Here is a 21,747-nt window from a genome sequence, read left to right as displayed (position 1 = left end):
GTTTCTAAACCCCTGGAGGTTCCTCCCGTGCTCCCCCTGTCTTCTGCTCCCCCCAGGAGGTTAGCATGTTTCTGGATGCACTTACAGCCATTTACTGCTGCACGTCCATGTAACGTCAGCGTGTCTGTGAGTCAGCACTGGAGCCAGGGCCTCCCGCCGAGCTACTGGAGACGTTTCCTGTTTTCAAAGGAACCGAGTGAAGCGCAACCGTTTAGCTCTGTGGACACACAACACAGGGCGCGTCCTCTGTGCCTGCTCTATGACAGAGGCACTCATGCAGTCACTCACAACGCCGGCTTGTTTTCAAACATACTAGCTTTTCTGAGGCTGCTTATCAACCAAAACGGTCATACCGTGTTGCATGCTCGTGTTTACGGTGTTTGAAGAAGCGTGCAAAAGACAAATATTGCATTACCGGAGATGCTAGAGACCGTTTCTGAAGAGAAAGTCGTTTATTTTTATATTTTTTATATCAAAAACAGTTTATTGAAATATCAACAACTGTACATATCCTCAGTGATGATGACAGTTTGCTACATGATCTGATGTGTCTATGAATAAGAGATCATTCAAGCTGGCCCACGAGAGGGCCATGACACAGGCACATCATGAAGTGGAAAAAGTAAACAGAGCATATCAAACAGGAACAAAGTTGTTAGACTCGTTTGACTACTTCAGTGTAACCCTTGCATATCAGTTACCGTACAGGCAGTCAAGACAGGTAATCGAACTATTAAAGACTGATGACTTGGGATGAAGCCATGGTGAGCACAGAACAATTTGCACAAGCAGGTTATTGGACAGTCAATTGAGAGCATAGACCCTCCCTCCCCCCCCCCACCCCCCCACCCAAAGCACACCAATGATCTTCCAGAGGGCTGCTTGTGCAGAGAAGCACCATTTTTTTACAGTCAATCTAGCAGCTGTGTTCCTTGGTGTCCTTTTTTTTCTCTAGGATTCATTTGATTGGACCAGGGCTGTCGGGCACAGATAAGCGACAGGCCGAGCCTTCCCTCCACCCCTTCCTGGTCCAGGATTCCTGCTTCTCTGATGGTTCAGTCTGAAGACTGGGGCATTTCCCAGAGTTCTCCACGGTTACAATCCAGAGAATCTGTTCAAATGTCCCGGTTACGTGTTCTAATAAGCAAAAAAGTTTTTTTTCAGGGAGAAAAATCCAAATTAGATTTCCGAAAAGGTCAGCCTGGAAAACGAACTTGAAAAAGGCATGAAAAAAAAAAAAAAAAAAAACTGAAATAGAATATCCTTTTACAAAGTCCTAATCTAATTTCCATCCCCCAGGGGGCGGAACCGAGAATCAAGGAGAGAACAAGTAAGAACCATCACAAGCGTAACTGGACACCAAAATATAAATCTATAAAAGGCCTTTTATTACTCCATTATGTACACTTTTCACAGGAGCTCCAGAGAGAAGCTCCAGAGCAGGGAGCCGCCGCTTGTTACGTCACGGATCTGTCCCGCCGTGTTCAAAAAGACACCCAAAAAAACAAAAAATCCAATAAACTGAAAACAGTGAGACAATATTTTCTTCACTAGTGCCTTGGGAGGTGTGTTAAGTCGCATGAGTGATGGGATAACAGGGGCAGAGGGACACAGCTATCCTGGGCCATAGATGTGCAGTCTGGTCCGGTCCAGTCCAGTCCGGCCCAGCCAGGCCCCTCCCTCCAGTCAGTTCACCCAGGGGGCTGCAGGCCACATCCATGCTGTCTGTGAGGAGGGGGTAGATGGGGGGGGGGGAGGGGGGAGGAGCGGGGTCCTGTTCCTGAGCAGGACGCGCTCCGATCCACTGCAGCTTCCATCTAGTAGATGACCTCGTACACAGTAGCCTTCTTGTCACCGGAGCCCGTCACGATGTACTTGTCGTCCGCTGAGATGTCACAGCTCAGGACCGAGGATGACTCCTTGGACTGAAACAGGGAGATGAGCTTTAGATGGGATTCAACCTTTTCTCAGAAGGTCCCATGGCATGCTGTTTTTGGATGTTTTTATATAGGCCTTAGTGGTCCCCTAATACTGTATCTGAAGCCTCTCTCCCGAAATTCAGCCGTGGTGCAGAATTACAGGCACTACGAGCAGTCCCACAATGAGCTTTCCTCAGGACGTGCCATTTCTGTGTCTGTAGCTTTAAATGCTATGAGGAAGAAAGAGGCGGGGCTAACTGCCATGCTTCGATCATGCAAGCCATGATGTCTCGAGGAAAAACTAATATCGCGCTTGCACAGTCGTTGCTCATTTTCTCATTGAGGGGCCAAATTCTCTGTGCGAGCAAAGCAGAGAAAGGGGAGGTAACCTTCCTCCTTATGACGACATAAGAGGAACCTTTTCAAATTGGAGCGTTTGGAGCCTTTAATTTTCTCAAAGGCGGAGAAGAATACCCAGGGCTTGGTTTACACCTATCAAAATGTCCAGCCACTGGGGGACCTACGGAAGGCTAGGGGAACTCATATTAATGTTAACCCTTGTGCTGCCTTCGAGTCACATGACCCAAAAATTCATAACGAACCATCGTTGTGTTTACCCAATACAAAAACAAATAAAAATCATTTTATTTTAACCTTTGCAATGTGGGGGGTCTGAGACAGCCCAACGGTTAAAAGAAAATGCTTCACTTTGTTTTTGTATGCGCTAAAGTTGTCGCAATACGACGGTGGGTCACAATGACTGATGGGTCAGAATGACCCGAAGATAACACAAGGGTTAAATAACCTCTTAAAGTGAAATGTTTATGTCACGGGACCTTCAAGACCTGAGCATGCTCCATAAGTATTTGAAGTTAAGTGCTGACTGCGAGGCTATGTTAGATTCTAATGACATCCAATCTCCGCCCCGATTGTCCTTCTCAAACTGAACTCGTCTGGTCAATACTTCAGGTTAGGTTTTCACTGATAGCACAGGGCCAGGCAGGCAGCGGTCGCCGGCTTGAGTCTGTCTGCATCCACAGACAGACTGGATCGATCTGCATACCTGGAATATGCTGGCGCCGTACGGAGTCCTCCAAGCGTTCAACAGGTTGTCCTTCCCAGTGCTCACGAACCATTTACCTGGAGAGGACAGAACACAGCATAAACAGGCCACCTTGCCACGGTAATGGATCTAAGAGCTGTACTACCTACAGTGACCTTTACAGGAAGAAGACACCGAAGCAAAAAACAGCCACTGGGGGGGGGGGGGGGGGGGAACGGGCTGCAGGCCCCCCTGGGGCTGGACTCACCGCAATAGGCGAACTTGAGCGAGAGGACGCAGCTCTCGTGCAGGTGCAGCTGGTACTTGTCCGGCTTGGTGTGGTGGAGCACCTCCACGTTGCTGCTCTCCATGCCCACCGCCAGCCACTCGCCCGTCGGACAGTAACCAGGGAGAAGATCTGGTCAACGGGACAGACGTTAGTGAGCGTGATGGACATTTTAGTCATTTAGCAGACGCTCTTATCCAGAGCGACTTACAGTAAGTACAGGGACATTCCCCCAGAGGCAAGTAGGGGTGAAGTGCCTTGCCCAAGGACACAACGTCATTTTGCACGGCCAGGAATCGAACCGGCAACCTTCTGATTAACAGCCTGATTCCCTAACCGCTCAGCCATCTGACTCCCTGACTGTTGCCGTGTGTGTGCGTGTGTGTGTGTGTGTGTGTGTGTGGGGACGGGGACGACCCTACCTGGGAGGTGAAGTCGTGCTGCTGCAGCTGCCTGCCCTCTCTCAGGTCCCAGGAGCGCACCGTGTTGTCCAGGCCCCCGGTCCACAGCTTGGTGCCGTCGTGGGAGATGTCGATGCAGCTAGCGCCGTCCGTGTGGCCCTGGAACTGCCTGTGACATGAGAGAGAGAGAGAGGGAGAGAGAGAGAGAGAGGGAGAGAGAGAGAGAGAGAGAGGGAGAGAGAGAGAGAGCGAGAGAGAGGGAGCGAGAGAGAGAGGGAGAGAGAGAGAGAGAGAGGGATAGAGAGAGGGAGAGAGAGAGAGAGAGAGGGAGAGAGAGAGAGAGAGAGAGAGAGAGAGAGGGAGAGCGAGCAAGAGAGCGAGAGAGAGCAAGAGAGAGCAAGAGAGAAGCGTCTTTACATGCTCACAGACTCAAAAACACCACCTGTGGAAACTGCGCTCCATCAGCCCAGCGTGAAGCCTTCAGAGCACTGCTCCTGTGGACGGGAGGGGGGGATGTGGGACCTACCTGACCAGGGTCTGGTTGTGGAGGTCCCAGACGGCGATGTTGCCGTCGGAGCAGCAGGAGAAGCAGACCTTGGCGTCGGGGCTGATGGCCAGGGCGTAGCAGGCCGGGGCGGAGGAGGTGAGCTCCGCCTTGATGCGCGGCGTCTGGGAGGCCAGGTCCCAGATGGTCAGCGTGCTGGCCTCCCCGCCCACGATCAATGTGCGGCCGTCTGGCAGCAGCTTGCAGGAGCGGATGTAGTTATCCCGGTTCTGCGGCAGAGGGGAGGGCAGCGGGTGGGGGGAATCAATACAGGAACATGAGGTCTGGGCATAGATACTCGGGGTTCTTCCCATATCCTCCACCCCGTCTCAACGCGTTGCGGCGAGGACGGCTGCTCACCAGGCAGTCCAGCTGGGACACGGGACTCTTGCTGCCTGGCTGGCTGATGTCCCAGATCTTCACGCAGCCCTTGCCCCCCGTGTAGACGTGGCGCGTGGGGTTGCTGATGGTGACGGCGCACACCACCTCGCCGTGGCTGAGCGTGTTGATCTGGCGGGCGTGGCGTGGGATGCCCGGGCCAATCAGGGCGTCGGGGGGGATGGGCACGGGGCTGCATCTGCCCGTCGGCGCTGACGTGGAAGGAGTAGGCCCTGAGACAGGAGAGAGGCCTTCAGCTGGCTGACACAGGACACGGGACACAGGACTGAGACAGAGAGAGAGGCCTTCAGCTGGCTGACACAGGACACAGGACTGAGACAGAGAGAGAGGGGGCCGGGAGAGGGGACACTACGGCTTGCCCCCAGAGATGGAGGTGAGACTGGCTGAAGGCCGGGAGCTCTCATGTGGTGTGTGCGGATCGAAGCCCTAGAAAACAGAAGAGGACACGGCTGCCGTCAGCCCCGCCGCACGCCTCACCTCTAACATGGTGACGCGTGAAAGCACGGAGGGGGGGAGGGAGCGCGGGGGGGGGGGGGGGTTACCATTGGCGATCGTCCGTAGGCGGCAGCGGCTGCGGCGCTCATCTGAGGAGAGATGTGGAGGCCTGCGTACGGGCTGGTCAGACCCCCGTTCATGTCCGGGTGGCCCATCATGGCAAAGGGAGTAGGGTACGAGCCTGCGATGGAGAGGGGCGTCCGCAGAGCAGGGGCAGCTGGCGAGAGAGAAGAGGGGGGGGGGGTCAGTCCAATACTGAGTCCAGCCACAAACAGATGAGATGGAAACGAGGCTGCCAGCAGAGCTCTTGGCTTTCAGAGGGGGCTGGGTGTGAGGGGAGCACTAACCCAGGGCTTCCATGCCTGTGGGCTTGCCCAGGATGGGCCGCAGCCCAGGGGTGGTACTGGTGCCAGGGGTGGGGCCGTCGCTGCGGGGGGTCGGCGTGTTGGACTTGAGACCAGGCGTTGAGGACTTGTCATTCTGTAGCAGGAGGGGGAGAGAGAGAGAGAGAACTGAGTCACAAACCAAAAGCCAGACACAAACTGAACTTAATCCCATCTCTGACAAGTCCTGCAGAGCTCTAAACTGCTATTTATTCCAAACCCTATTACCTCTACAATAGACATTTTTTCCCCCCTCATCCCTTGCTGCTTTTGGTTTAATCTTTTTTTTCTAAGGGGGGGGGGCGATCCTGGAATAGTTAAATACACTGAGTTATTAAGAGAGAACCTGGCTGATCCTGCTGCAGGACATTATTATCCCTGACGGTTAGTCATGTACTTAAAACGCGGCCGAGGGAACAGACAGCCACTACTAAAGCCACTGAAGGGCCTTCGTTGGCTGTCCTAGATTTGAACCCCCCCCCCCCCCCTCCCAGTAGTAACCCAGTGCTGGGGAGCTGCATGTACTTGGCTGTGCTCTTTGGTCTTGGAGGACGGCGTGCTGCCAGAGGAGGCCACCGACGCGGGGCTGGTGGGCGTGTCCTTCTTCGGGGGCCGCGGTTTGTCGATGCCGTTCTCCGGGGGCGAGTGGGCGGGGCTGGCCCGTGGGGTGGCAGGGTCCTGGGGGAGGGGGGGGGGACAGACACACGGCGGGGTGACTACACGGCTGTATGCTCGGCGTGTAACGCTGACATCTTCAGGTCGACAACGTCATATTCCCCCCCCACCCCGCCCCGCCCGGCCAATCAAGTGGTGCCCTCACCTCGTTGGACACGTCGACGACCAGGTCATCGCTCTTATCGCCGTCGCTGTCCTGTGGAGGGGAGAAGGGGAAAGGGGTCAAGAGATGGGACTTCCCCGACCTGGTGGCGTAGCTCGTGCTCAGGGCCTGAGTGGCGGTGGTGACGTACGTATCGACTCATGCTGTCTTTCTCCTCCACTTTGCGTTTCTTGGAGTCCATGTTGTAGTCTGAGGAGCTGCGGTGCTTCTCGCTGGCCGTGCGCAGGCTGTCCGAGGGGGATATTGAGTTGTTCTGCAAGGACAAAGCGCATACAGGGTTTATTACAGTTCCAAGAAACAGCCATCGAGCAGTATCCCCCACCATGCTAATGTGCATTCAGGACAACCGGCTCCAATCCAAACACAGGAAGCATCCAGTCCCCAGAACCAGAGATGCCACAGATTCTTAACAAGCCAACTGCGAGACCGCTCCAGACAGTACCCTGACACCAGCCAAGCTTCATCTCACACACAGGCCTGGCCCTGTACCCCCGGCAGAATGAGCCCTTATCTGGGCTGAAGGGGGAGCTTGTTCCCTGGGCTCCTCTCCCTCCTCCCCTCTCACAACCGGACAACAAACACAGGGACATGAGCAGTGTGTGTGTTGGTGCTGAACAGAGGCTCTTTCTCTAGTCAGCGCCGCCGAGCGAGACAAAGAGAGAGAGAGGGGGGGGGGGGGGGGGGGAGAGGGATAGAGATGAGAGAGAGAGAGAGAGAGAGAGAGAGAGAGAGAGAGAGAGAGAGAGAGAGAGAGAGAGAGAGAGAGAGAGAGAGAGAGAGAGAGAGAGAGAGAGAGAGAGAGAGAGAGAGAGAGAGAGAGAGAGAGAGAGACAGAGAGAGGGGCGTGGGCAACGGCCATTGATTGCTGTGGCGTGCTTGGGCACCATGTCAGCTGCACTCGGCTTTTAACGGCAGGCCTCTGAGCGGAGAGATAAAGAAAGAGGGGGAGGGGGGGGGTCTAGATCCTGCCAGTGGGCACAGCAGCGTGGGACCAACTGGTGCTTCTCCTCACTGGCTGCCCACACACGCTGGGACAGCTCACTCTAAAAGTCAATATGCTGGAAGGGACCAGGCAGGTGTCCAACAGGCCTTTACGGGAGTTCTGTTGGCCTGTAAACAGTCCGAGTCTTCTTCCTGAGTCCCTTGTCTCTTCCTCTGAGGTCCAGAGCTCAAACGGCAGCCCGGTGGAGTCGACAGAGGGCGATGGGACTAGCTGTCTGGGCAAAGGGCCACTGTCTCTATAATGGCTGACCTTTTCAAGAGATGCTTAGCGTGACTCATTAACCAAAGTCACCACTATGCTATCAGATGACCTGCGCGGCAACAAAACAGTCCTGCTAATCGCCCCAGGAGTTCCATTTCTTCAGACATGACTGCACCCATTCAGCAGGCCCAGCCGACAGAAACACAATCTCGCAGAGCCCATCACGAGCCATCAGAGATCACAGCCATACAAACAAATGCTTTAGCAGGTCGGGGGCGCACCGGGTTAGAGTACCAAAAATGATAAATAAAACAATTCTGCATTTGTGCACATAAATATTTATCAAAATGCCAGAGAGTAGATGGAGGGCTGGTACACAAGGGAGACACTGGAAGGGATCAGATAAATCTTTTAAGTAGGGAAGTCCAAGCCTTTCTTTAATTGTGATGAAATTACAGAGCTGCTAATCTCTCTAGCGTGATACAAGTCATTTCCCCTCTGGATTAAATGCACATGGCTTATATTGCAAACCTCATTTCCCATTAATCATTTTATTGAGCGCAGATTAGGATGCTGGCTGAACATGGGGCTTTAGTGTGTTTTTAGCAAGAAATCTCACTTGACATTAACGGTGAATTATGAATGAAATGCTCTTGATTTTGAAAGCATTCTTACATGCGACACACACACACACACACCACTGGAGGACTCACCGTGCTCTCTTATTACAGGAACCAGCCATGGAAGGGGGAGAAGATGATTAGCCAAGTCATGCAAAGGAAAACACAAGTCAGTTAGCATATCATAACAGATGCTGGTGGTTAAGTGAGAGATTTGCCTACAGGGCTTTCTTATCACGGTGTGATTGGAGTCGTTGAATAGCTTGTCCAGTCATGGGCATGAGAATGTACCAGTTCATTACCCACACAGAATGTGAGCAGACAGGATATAGCTCTTACCTAGGGGACCTTGGAGCATGGACTAACTCAGTTTCTCCAGATGAATCATTTCACCCCCACCCCCATCCAAGTTTTTACACTTATCACGCTGTCAGTCATGTTATCATGAAAGCTCTAAGTAGTCTGGAGAAGGCCCCCCCTCTCCTCACCTCTGTGCTCCAGATCGTGGTGGTTCTTCTCATCCTTCACGGGCAGGTGGGCCTGGCTGCCCAGGGCTCCCAGGGCCAGGAGGCCAGAGCCCGCGCCCGTCACCGGGGGGATGCCGGGGGGCTGCAGGCCCGAGGGGTGAGGGGGCATCTGGATGGGAGGGCCGTGGGCAGCGTGGGAGAGGTGCTGTGCCTGGAGCTGCTGCTGCTGTGGGGGGGGGGGGGGGGGGGGGGGGGGCGGCGGGCGGACGAGACAACACGAGACACACCACAAGTGGGTCGGAGGGAAAGAGAATAAAGAGACGCCATGCACTACACGCGAGCTGATCAGTTAAACCCCCCATTTGCGCAGCGAGAGGGGCGGGCGAGTATTAGCACATTCACACATCTATTACCGTCAGGATCAAGAGAGCAATCCCTCTCAGAGCTATTTTCATACCAGTCTGTGGGGTGGTGGGGCATAAGCCTCAGATGTGCTGTGAGGAAAATACAAGTTATAACTAACGACCGTCAACTGCTCAACACGTCGGAGGCAGGATACTGGGGGGTGTTGGCGGGACGCCGGGGAGCAGAAGAACTCACTCAGCAAAGTTAGTTAAAGCTTTGGATTAATCACTGCACAATGGAAGTCAACGAGAGCCTCCTCAAGCCAGCCGCGCTCGTCAAAACGAGGGGTTATCTGTGGAGTTAGCATTCTGCTTGATGTAAACTAGCGTATTTCACGCTGCCTCAGCTGTCAGTGAGTTGGTCAGTAAGCTGGGGGGGGGGGGGTTCCCAGAGGAGGCACGGGAATCTATCTGTCAGCCTGCGGGGGATAAACAACCACCTGCTCTTTAAAACCCTTCACAAAGCAGCCGTGCATGTCAACTCCCTTCACATTCACTCGGGTGGATGCGCAGCACATGAGTAAAGCCACAAACCCAAACTTCGACAATCCGATAGTAGCGAGAGCCAGCAGCTGCTGCTGGAGCGGGCACATGTGGCTGGCAAGCTACACTGTCCCAGGGTCCCTGCCTGGCAGCCCAGACCCAGAGTCCCTGCCTGGCAGCCCAGACCCAGAGTCCCTGCCTGGCAGCCCAGACCCAGAGTCCCTGCCTGGCAGCCCAGACCCAGAGTCCCTGCCTGGCAGCCCAGACCCAGGGTCCCTGCCTGGCACGGAGACCCAGGGTCCTTGCCTGGCACCGAGCCAAGCCTCCAATACTCCCCCATCAATATTTGAAAGGCACGGGAAAATGGATGGCAGTTAAAAGGCACTCAGTAAGGAAGTAAGCAGTTTAAAGCAAGGTTAAATAATACTTAGCCAAGCCACCAATAAAGACATCCACAATTTATTACAGTCTACAAGCCAGCTGAATAATTCAGATGTTATTATGGCTCTCTGACTCTCTTTTTACATTTACATTTAGTCATTTAGCAGACGCTCTTATCCAGAGCGAGTTTACGAGTCTGGTTTCCAACAGTGACCATTTCTGGTCACGTCCAGAAGATCAGGGCCGTCGTAATGGATGGAGGAACCCATCAGGGACGTGTCATGGTGTGATGCATTGGCCTTCACTTGGTTATCAAACCCACTTCACTTGTGAGACAAGGAAATATTACTTTTTCATCAAGCTTGTACACACACTGGGCCTGCACTATGAAAGGGCACAACAATACCAATATGTCCATCAGCTGTCATTCTGGAGGGAGGGGGAGGGGTAATTGCTTCTAGATTTTCACATTATCTACACCGCAGGTAGGGTTGAGAATGGCTATAGCGCGGGGTGTCATAAGGGAGATGAACTTGCAACCTTCCCCTCAACTCCAGGGCTGCCAATCCAATTATAAAATGTGCATACAAGATTTGTGTGTGTGTGTGTGTGTGTGGGTGTGTGAGATATGATATTAGGTCCATGAGGGAAATTAAGCAGCCAGTTTGTTGGCAGGGGAGCCCCATCCCTGCTCATTGTGCTTAATGAGGCACTGATGGGTAATATGCATGGCTGATCAGCCACAGCCCTCATTAGAGGGCCACAAATGGAGACAATAATAAAGCAAGAAAGGAAGCCTATTCCCTCTAATTCAATATTCCTAGATAAAGACCTGCTCTTTGTGCTCATCTTTATTTCAGTGTGTGAATATAGCAGCCAAGCTCATTTGTCGTTTTTGCTCAAAACGACTTCACTTCAGGCACAAAATGGCGAAACGTCAATGGGCACTTTGGCAGTTCCTGGAGGAATAGCATGCAGCATGCATAAGCCCCTCAAGCTCCTCTCTGTGCTAGCAAGCCCAATAGCTCCAGCAAATGCTACAGGGGGCCATCTGTGTGTAACACTGACCATGAGAGCTGCTGGGTAGACAGCCTGCTGCTGCTGCTGGGGGAGGGACGGAGGGAGGGAGAGAGGCGATGGGTGGAGGGAGGGAGGGAGAGAGGGAGAGGGAAAGAGGGAGAGAGGGAGAGAGGGAGAGAGGGAGAGAGGGAGGGAGGGAGGAGAGTGACAGGTTCAGACCTATGTGTAACAACCACAGATCAGGCCACATGCATGACAGACACTAATGAGCTAGATGCTCCAAGTGTAATCATCACTGTAAAAATGGCAACCCACTGAAAAGCTAGGACTACACTTCCATGGGTAGTAATTACGTTTAGCACAGGACTTATTTCCCTATAGCCCCATCAGCCAAAAATAAAATAAAAAGGCAGTCAACAGCTAAATGCTAATGCTAGCTAAATGAACTCAACAACGGGAGAGGATACTCCAAACGCATCATTCTCCTGACAGGATATTCCAACTGACAAACAAGGCTGGTTAAGAGCCATGCACCCAGGTCCGTGCTAGCAGGTCGCTGGCTAGCCCCACAGCCCTGGCTCTCCACCAATGAGAGAGCGGTCTAATGTGAGGTGTCCGGGCGGCAGCCCCTCACCAGCAGCAGCTGGCCTAGATGCATCCTATTACCGGCCCTCCCGTCCCATCAATAAGACATGCTGCTGGCTTCCTGCTCGCTGGCACGCTCCCTTCACCCCACCTTGCTCTATAATATGCATGAGGCCTTTGGCATGTCTACAGAGCCACTCCTTCATGAATTACTAATGGTTACTACGCATTCGCACCCCCCCCCCCCCTCCTCCACAACCCCACACCGGGGTGTGCAAACAAATGTACTCAATGTTTCAGAACAAGGGATACAGCCAAATTGGGCCATATACTGGGAATCACTGTGCTGTTATACCCCCCCCCCCCCCCCCAACCTTGGACATTTACCTACATTCCAATAACCGCTGACAGTGGCCAGATAATGAGAGTGGTTACTGATACTGGTAACTGATTTGAGCTGTTCAAAGGTTAAAGAAGAATTCCCAACTAATAATAAATCAATTATTTCGCCCAATAACAACACGACACAGGTAAATTCCATGCGACAGCCCTGCTTACATGGTTAAGGTGTAATCAAGGCATTGCTCTGTAGGCTAAAATCTAATAACACTACATCACCTCAGACAATCGAATCAGAGCCATTTCTGGAAGCCATTACCCAGGAGCATAAGGTCACGGGGGGCGGTCATTGAATTTCAATATGGGCCCTCCGACAGGCAGTGCAACATACCTCCTGTGCATGTAAGAGAGCTCAATGAGAAGGCAGCTAAGGTCAGAGCAGGGTGAACTTGTGTCATAACAAGATCGCTGATAACGTGAGCTTTGATTGCGGGGAAGTCTAATCATTTATACAGTGGGACTAAAAGGGCTGGTGTTGGTGATCAATGAAGAGCAGATGGTAGATGAGGTCTGAACAAGACTGCATGCTGTGTGCTGCTACAGAAATGAGCTACGGCAGTAAGGGCTGATTACTGACTACGTGAGTGTGTGTGTGCTGGTGAATACTGTCCAGGTATACAGTGTTGTTCACCTCTACCCCCTCTCCCCTGCCTTCAATTCCCACAGCTATCCAGCTCGGCAGTAAGGGATGAGCCTCCTTGTTAAAACAATAGCCAATTAAAGCAACACATACAGCAGGGGGGGATCTCCAGAGATCTCTGGCTTTATAATTACACAACCAGACAGTGACGATGCCACCGAGACAAGAACATGAGCCAACAGGCCTGACCTGACCCGCCCTAAACCCTAGCTCTTCAGACAACATGACACAGTATAACAATAACACAATCTTTAAACAGTAAAATGAATCCATGACCAGGGAAAACCTGCACTTTGTGGGGGGCTGACGGTGTTCTGTATTCTCTAGGTAATTGTTAACTGTATGTGGTCTAAGTCATGGAAACAAACAGAATCAGGGGAGTCATGCGAGCCAAAACTCTGGTGGGCACAGTTAGAACATGGGGCATCGGGGTCCTTCCCCAGGACTGCATATACATATGCATATATATATATATATATATATATATATATATATATATGGTTGAATATATAAATGGTTGAATATATAAATGGTTGAATATATATATATATATATATATATATATATATCATAAGTAATCTCCCACTTTATATGGGGGTAAATATTGTCTATTTATTTAGAGATATTTGTCAATTTCTGGTGCTGTTATGGCTGTTGAAGATTACACTCGCTCACTCCCTCTCGTCTACACTAATAATAATAATAGATTTTATTTGTAACGCACTTTACATTTGAAGCAAATCTTAAAGTGCTCCAGCACTACAGCATCTCCTACACTGCTGCCACCTCTCTTGAAAAGGAGCTAAATTTGGTTTGGTGACTTTCATTTATCAAACCATTTCATTTGGTGGAGCCCCAACCTTGAATGGCATAACGCCCCTGAGCAGAATGTTTTCAATCATTTGTGCGTACGTGTGCGTACGTGTGCGTACGTGTGCGTACGTGTGCGTACGTGTGCGTACGTGTGCGTACGTGTGCGTACGTGTGCGTACGTGTGCGTACGTGTGCGTGCGTGTGCGTGCGGGTCTTCCAGTGGCCATGGAGGTGTAAAAGGTATAAAAGGAGGTATACACACGGTCAGAGGCAGATTGGGAAGTCCACGTACCCCGATGATGGCATTCAGCTCTGTCATAGTCACCTGCTTAGCACGCTCAACAGCCTGAGCCACCTGCTGCTGGTGCTGGGGGAACAAACACGTCTTAATGAAGGACACATTTAACTGACTAATACACACGGGATATTCACTGCATTACTGCCTTTAAGAGGCCAACACTTGGCATGCACAATTATTCATTAAAAACTAACCTTACATTTTTTGGGGGGTGTAACTTTAGATTACATAATATGACTACCATAACCGCCACCTTTGGCATGTGTGTGACATTGAAATGTTGATCACTTGAAAAACTCACCTCTTGTGACAGAAAAGGCATAATTTGAGCTAAAATTGCGTTAAGCCGTTTGGCAATTTCCGTCTGGAAAAAACAACAACACAGAAACAGAAAACCACATTTAGATCTTCAACAGAGTTACTTCATTCAACCCCCCCCCCTCCCCCCCTTTAATGTTTACACCGATTATGTCAATTACTGCGGCAATCAGAACTGCTTGACTCGACATCCTCTAAACAGCATGATATTGACATTTGAAATAGTTAAAACATTAGGAGAGCCCAGGGGGACGGAGCACAGCTGTGTGGAGAGTGCTCTCCAGACTGAGCGGATATGAGCAGAGCAGAGCAGAGTGTTGCTGTGTTAAGAGCATCCTTTCCTCCCTGCTTCCTCTTATCTCAAACTCCACTGTCTGCTGCAGTTAACCTCAGAGTCAAACCACGGGGCCCCCTCTTCAGGAAATAACTCAGACCCACGCCAGACTGCACAGTCTGTTTATTTACATGAGCTGTCTGAAAAATGATGCCGTGGGTGTAATTACAAGTGCTACTATTGATTAAGCTAACTGTATAGGCAGGCCATGATGGGCTTTGGGTCGCACATCACTGGTCTGGGATCAATAGCACTGTAACCGTATTGTGGTGGTCTTCTGTTTAAAGCCCGTTTCCTGTAGCCCTAGTCTTTTTTTCAAGCCCTCCCTCCCTCCCCCTCCTCCTCCTCCTCCACCCACTCCTGCCCCTCAGGGCTCCCATCAACACCAGCAAAGGGCCCAACCTCCATTCTTCTGTCTGTCTCCTCACTGCCATGGCAACAGCAGCAAGCCTATCTTGCTGGGATCATTATGCAAATCGCACCTCTGCTTGACCGTAACAGGCTTTAAAATCATATTACGTGCTTGGAGGCCGGTCATTATATTGAATTTTCAGGCTGTCGATCAGATGAACACTGCAGCTGAATGGGGGGTACAGGGAGCATGGGTAGGAGGGGCAGGGAGAGAGGAGGGTCACCCTCCAACACCTGCAGGCCTAGCCCCCTGTCGGAAGCTTCACTTGGAAGCTGAAGAAAAAAAAAAAAAAAAAAAAAACTGCCAAAGCTACATCATTGGTGGAATTTATGAGCCGCAGTTCAACGCAAGGCCACTGCGGAACACAAACACATCACAGTGATTCTCTCCGATTCTTCATCGGAACGCTATGCCCAGTGTACTCTGCAGGGCCGGCACATATTTATCACACATGGCGCAAATGCCAGGCGCTTCTGGCAGCAGGATATACGGCTTCCCTGAACACAGCCATGGAGATGGGGGGGGGGGGGGGGGGTGACGCCCAACAGAACAGACCCCTCCAGACCCAGCCTGCAGCAGCCAGATAGCCATCACAGCTCTGGGACTGAGCTGGACAGAGCTTCAACAACAGAGCACTTGGCAGGAGCCTGGAGCTACTGATATTATGTGATGTATCACTGGCAAGGTACTTATCAACTCTAGACTTAATACATCCACCGCTGTTGGAAATAGACAAAAGTCCCTAGTCTTCTGCCATAAACCAAACAGACCCAAAGCTCTATATCTCATAACGAGATGAAAGGACGGATGAAGATGTGTAACAAGCACGAACATTAATGCTATACTGTGAGTGCTCCGATAAGAGCTCTAGATGGCCCTTGGAAATGGTTAAAAAGCTGCTGGCTTGCGTAATCCTTGTTTGTTGAGATAAGCCATGTCAATAGCAGTCGAACATTTGACAGGATTTGTTAAAAGGCCTCGACCGCACAGAGTACATTCCTCTGGGACTTAGTGTCATGGTGACAGCTGGCTTGGGGAGGTCATGAGGTGACGCGTTCAACAACTGTCTTTTTTTCTTTCCACCCGTCCCTGGTCACAGTTCAAAACATGCAAATATACGTGGAAAACGTCCATAAAACTCCTCACTCCGGTGAGCTGAGAGAGAGCGAGAGAGACAGAGAGAGGGGCAGCAGGGAGGTTCAGAGCGGAGACAGTAGATTAAAACGAGGCTGTTGTCACTTTAATCAAATGACAGCCCCGGCTCTCGAGAGGCCAGCTTCGCGCTCGGCTACACAATTACAGGTACTCGGACCTGTTTAGCACCCGCTTTAAGAGCACTCTCAGGCTGGCCTGTCAGCGCCGTTCTGGAAAGCCATTGTCTGTTGCTATCAGCAATGGAGGGGAGGAAAGGAGTGAGCCACTGATGAGCATTAAATGCAGAGAAAACAACTGGTGGCTCCAGTCACATGATCAGTCCACAAACAAAACTTGACCTCGTCAGGATGACGATGCCTCCGAGGTGACGGTGTTCTCACAGCGTCCCTCTCCACAGTCCTCGTGACAACGGGAGTGACACTCCAGGCTAGGGTCTAGTCTAGCCTACAAGATACTGCAGGTGTCTGCTAAATAAAGATGCCAGTCCGGGCTAAATTGTTAATTGACATCTGAATTTACCTGCATCGATCCACTCTGAGAATGCCAGCCGGCAGGCATCCCTCTAAATGAATGCATGGATCATTTGAATGGTTTAACCTTAGCATTTCCAGTAGACGAGACAATTTACTGAAGTAACAGGAGTTTTTTCAAAGACCAAGCTTTTTTTCTTGGACTAGCCCGTTTTTCAAGTCAAAACCCATGTAAAATTATAATGCAACACCATGAAAAAAAACTACTGTTGCAAGACTAACAGCGAGACTGCACCCACCAAATGAATGATTGCATTGATATATTCCAGTCATCACGGCTAGCTGATGCAGAAGGATATGGGGCAGGTGGGGGAGGTGTAGCAGAGCCTACCAACCACACATCACCACACTCCTCTTTTGTGAGGGCAGTGCAAGCTCGCTCCACAGACAGGCCCCAAGTTTGTTTTGGCCTCCCACAAGAAAAATGGTTAGCTCCTTAGCAAATCATTTCTTGAGGCCCCCGTATTTAGATAATTCAACAAGCTCCTTGCGCCACCCTCAGCTTGTGCACACACAGTCTCTGCGTGGACTCAGTCGGAGTCTGTGTTTGTGCGGCGACGGGTCAAAAGAATACAGGTAAGCTCCCCAAAAAAACACCGTGCTAAACTGTACCCTCCCTTTGAGCAGCTCAGACAATAAGCTGGAAACACTGTAATTGCTTTATTGACATCCGACTGCAGAAATGAGCTTCCCGTCCCTCCTCATTATTGATATAGCGTGGGGGAGGGGATCAGTAAATACAACCTCGTCAGCCTATCTGAGCCCTGCTCCTGTGCACTCGGAAAATCCCTCCACACAGTAATGGGGGGGGGGGGGGGGGAACCACAGTTGGAGGAATGGATTTCATCACTAAAAAAATAAATCCCCTTTCTGGAAAATAATATGCCTATGTGCATCCAATAATCCATCCCAACCCCACCTGTTAACCCCTCCCTGTCTCCGCCTTCTGGTTGGAGGTGGGAGGAGGCGTGGCAATGTTTGCTCACAAACACTTTTTTTTTTTTAAAGCAGGTTAGGGCTCCGCCAATGAATTATTCACACGCTTCCATCAGCTCTGTTGAGGCTCCTGATAAAAGTCAGGCACTAAAATGGATCAGTCGATTAACCTGTTTACACAGGGCTGGCCGGCCTGTCTGTCTCCCTGCCTACCTACCGAACGCCCCTCCCCCCAGCTCCCTCTTTCATCCCCTCCCACTCCCCTTTTCACTCTCCCCTGGCTGGAGATAAGTGCCTGACAGAAGCTATCAGAAGAGCCCCACCTCTTGACAGACGTGTCGTGTGTGACACCCTGGCTGGGCCCAGACATTGATGGATCACCCCCTCCACTCCAATCCACCAGCTCCACAGTCATTAACCTCGCCGGGGGGGACGAGGGACAGACACCAGCCTCACACGTGCTCCAAACCGCAGGACACAGCGGATTCTCTTCATTAACGATTCGGAATCACATCCAAGGGATGTGATTAAGACTGATCAGTGATCTCACAGAGATTTCTACCCTTGGAGAAATTCCCCTCACGTCATGTGCCGGAGCCGATAAACCCAACTGTAAATAATGCTTAAGGCTTCGAGATCAGCATATCTCTCCCTTTCATCATCATGTCAAAGGCCTCCATTTCCAAAGTCCCACCTTTAATCTTATCACAGTGGTCTGACTAGATGCCTTCAAAGCTTATACAAAAGGAATGCGTTTGTGTGTGTGTGTGCGCGTGCACGTTTGCACAAAATCACTCCCAAGGCCTGTTCAGTGACCCCTTCTGTTTACGGCTCCTTTAATCAATACACAGTTCAGTTCACAAGCTAAGAGAGAGAGAGTGGCATCTGCTCTTGCAGCCTCGCTCGTCAGTCTGGCGTGAGCCTGGGCCGGGTGCTGTGGAGGGGCACCAGGGTCACACAGGGAGGGTACATACCTGTTTATGCATCTCGATGTTCAGACCATAGGACATTTCATAATACTGTAATGTAGAAGAAGAAACTTGTTTAGTTACGCCATTCAATTAATTGATTTCTACTGAAATAATAGGACCATTTAAATCACCTTGGTTACATAACCATTACCATCTCTTCTGACGGGGCATTTTTTTACTTGATGACAAGGATATGTTGTCTATTTTTTGGACAACAGGAAGAGTTATTGATCTACAACCTTCAAGTCTCAGAAATATGTTTGATCAGCTTAACTGGGTTGCTTGACTCTGTTGATATTTCAGCCCAGGTCAGTCTGCCTGGCTGAAACCTAACCCGGAGAGACTGCAAGCAGCGGTTGGGGCAGAAATGGCTACCCAGTCAGCGCATGTTTGATGAGGTCAATGCATTATTCAGTCCATTAGCTTCTTCGAAAATTACTCTCAAACAAGAGAGCCATTCTGTCTGAGATCAGAGCAACAGAGGCCTGGCGTAACCTGACACCTCCCAGCCGACAGTGCTGGCTGTGGGATACTTCCCTACATGTTTACCTAACCTCTTCCCTGTCAGGATGACATGTTTTTTTTGTCTGTGAAAAGAATGTTTAACTTAAGTCTCAGCGTATTGGTTTAAGTCCTGTTTACCCAGGATAACAGAATACACTTGTACAGGGAGGCTCCCATGATTTCATCATGTCTGATTTGTTTCCCCCCCTGTGTATTTTTTATGTATTAATCAGATGCATGTTACAGCAAGTAAATCACAGACTACCCGTTCTATAGACTTCCACTGAGCAGCAGGAAGCTGGTAACACAGCCTCCATTTTGTTTGCCGTGGTGCATTTTCCCACACAGTGCTCTGGCCCACCTCTGTCAGCCCACACCTAATTTATGGCCATGCATATGTCAGAGCACAGTGTCTCCTAGGAGAATAATCAGATCAGCACACACAGAGGGCAGCGCTGCAGTCATTGACCCCTGTAGATCAGGGGCGGTCTATAATGGAGCCTCAGCCCTGTAGCCCTGTAGCCCACTGCTGCCTGCCTGCCTGCCTGCCTGTCAGAAGCCTTTTATAAGGTGGTTAGCTAAACCAAGGTCCCCAAAGAGGAGGGGCTCTCAGGTGGGTACCTGACACTCACCCACACCTTCAACCATGCAGGAAAACACAATCTTTTATGTCACACCATCCCCAAGCAGAGCACTAACAGGTCTCGGAAGCATAATTAGAGGCATAATTGGTCTCTTAATAAAAACATAATCTTACCATGACATAGTGACGCTGCATCTCTGTCTTCTCATTGGCCAATTTGTCGTACTCCACCTTAAGACTAAAGCACAAGACAAGGTGTCACTTCCCAGGCATCTCTCACTTTCAACCACTTGAATACAATGTGCCATGGGTAACAATTGCACCTTTTTGTCTTGCTAATGTCAACACTGAATACAACACTTGATTTCCTTGATGATGTTGTATTTACCTGTGGTACTGGGCTTGAAGGAACTGAAACTCATCTTTTATCCTATCGCAAGACTCTGCTACTGTGAATTTGAACCCGGGTTGCCCTGGCTGGTGCGGTGCCTGTAATTGGGCAGAAAATCAGATTAGCCCATCACTGATAATAGGTATATAAATATTCTTCGCAATTCACTTCGGAGAAAGTCTTGGCTGGCCTATGTGCACCACATTATGAAATTGTTTTAATATTTATTACTGTATACATTTATGCGACCTTGGAAATAAAATGTCCACTGCAGTAAGATAACATACGATTTTATAAATCAGGATTTTTTTTGCTCAAGGTGCGTAGCAGTCGTAAACATAAACCTCGGCACAGCATTATTTTACATGGATTAAAGGCTCTGGATGTGTCAGACCGACGAACACAATTCAAAGCAGGTGTTGACATATTTGGTGTCTGAACAAGAACATTGTTCTCACCAAAAAAATCAACAAAATGCGCATCTTAGATCAGTAGGCTACACCACAGAGATGGAAGTGGTTTGATGAGCCGAACTCGTGTAGCGTGTGCATTTTAACAAGCAAAATATGCAATCTGTGTCGGCTAATTAGCCTTTTAAATAAATAAGATGTAGTAGCAACTTACTGGATGGCGGCCCTGAGGATACATGTTGAAACCTATCCTTTGTTTATCGAAGAAGCGGGCGTTTCGGTCCTGTGATTAGAAAGTCACTGACACGCCAGTATCACAACAGCCGGACACAAAGCCTAGGGTCGGTGAAGACGAGCTCGACAAAATCCCCTGGTCCAATTCTTGATGACGCGGATAATCTTTTGGTTGAAAAACAGAGAATTAAACAAATGTTGTGCTAATGTGAACAATCAACGCTAGAGAGATATGTAAATATGGGTTTTGCAAGCTAGACCTTTGCAGCCATGACCTTTTTTTTTGTGGGAGGCAGCGACACTATCGACACTGAGAAGTATGATTTGTCCATCCACCCATGTTTAGCATTGAGAGGGGTCATGCTGCGTTCTGCTCGCGCTCTGCTAACGTTAGCTAGCTAACTGTTAGCTAGCAAGGCTGAAGGTGAACAACATCACACTGTTGGCATATTCAGCGACCGTCATACCTGTGTATGCTTCCACAATATTCGAAAGTGGGCTACTTGTGTGATCCAGGGACAATACGTGTTTTAATCCTTCCCACTGTAGTCCGGATGGCGAGAATGTTCGCTGACCACTACAAACATCTTCTCGCCGAAGCGCAACCGCGCACCAATTCGGCGAATTGGTCTGGTTTTGCTAGTTTTACCAGGCTGGTTACTTTTGTCTTCGCTACAAACCTCCCAGAATGAAATCTTGTTAAGAAAAAATGCTTGCGTGAAAAGCGTAGTAATCCGAAAATATGTTTTCAAATCTTTCTTTCGATTTTAAGAGGTTTGAAATTCTTTAAAAGCGTAATATGGTACTCCTTCGACAATCTCACATTTCCCTGTTGTCCATCTACCCCGTGCCACACACAGACAGTCTACAGCATGAGGGATGGCTGAACTGCCGTGAAAGCGCCTCTATCTGTCCAATCGCATTACTCCAATTGAATACGGCTACATCTACCTATCAGAGAACGATGTCCCCACGTGGGGCTTTTGCTCATGATACAAGGATAAATACGTTTTGAAACCCTGGGACACCCGGTGGACAAAATCTGCACACGATACGAGCTTTTCCCTCAATTGAGCCAATACACAACTAACCACGAACACTCGTTAATAGTTTGGGCAGCTATTTATTTCATGAATGATTCTGTCTTCTTTGTTTTAGAGAACGTCCCGCTGCCCGTTTCTTTGTACCACACATTGTAGTTATGCCTCCACTTGATTCCAGTTTAAGCGTTCGCTTTAGGACAAATCAAGCTAACCCTATGACATCATTCTCATCCTTACAGTCAACATAATTCGACATTTTTGCCGACGAGAATGTTGAGCTAAAACTACCTTACACTCATAGCCTA

General features: G+C 50.0%; 1 protein-coding gene across 1 annotated transcript; it reads right to left on the bottom strand.

Annotated features, from left to right (window-relative positions):
* Positions 1–439: 439 nt before the first annotated feature.
* On the bottom strand, positions 440–21,339 carry tle3a (TLE family member 3, transcriptional corepressor a). The gene is given in 24 exon segments (XM_062462417.1): positions 440–1,925; positions 2,983–3,059; positions 3,230–3,370; positions 3,373–3,379; positions 3,670–3,817; positions 4,175–4,422; positions 4,553–4,762; positions 4,764–4,803; positions 4,944–5,017; positions 5,134–5,303; positions 5,434–5,566; positions 5,995–6,147; positions 6,290–6,340; positions 6,438–6,560; positions 8,225–8,232; positions 8,620–8,824; positions 10,935–10,970; positions 13,586–13,690; positions 13,923–13,985; positions 18,281–18,325; positions 19,539–19,602; positions 19,753–19,853; positions 20,380–20,564; positions 20,867–21,339. Coding segments are annotated over 23 exon segments (2,334 nt in total). The 5' UTR covers positions 20,404–20,564; positions 20,867–21,339; the 3' UTR covers positions 440–1,817.
* Between the last annotated feature and the right edge of the window lie 408 nt (positions 21,340–21,747).

Source organism: Osmerus eperlanus, chromosome 5 (assembly GCF_963692335.1).
Source record: "Osmerus eperlanus chromosome 5, fOsmEpe2.1, whole genome shotgun sequence".
Classification (NCBI taxonomy): domain Eukaryota; kingdom Metazoa; phylum Chordata; class Actinopteri; order Osmeriformes; family Osmeridae; genus Osmerus; species Osmerus eperlanus.
This window is presented reverse-complemented; position numbering and strand designations above follow the sequence as displayed.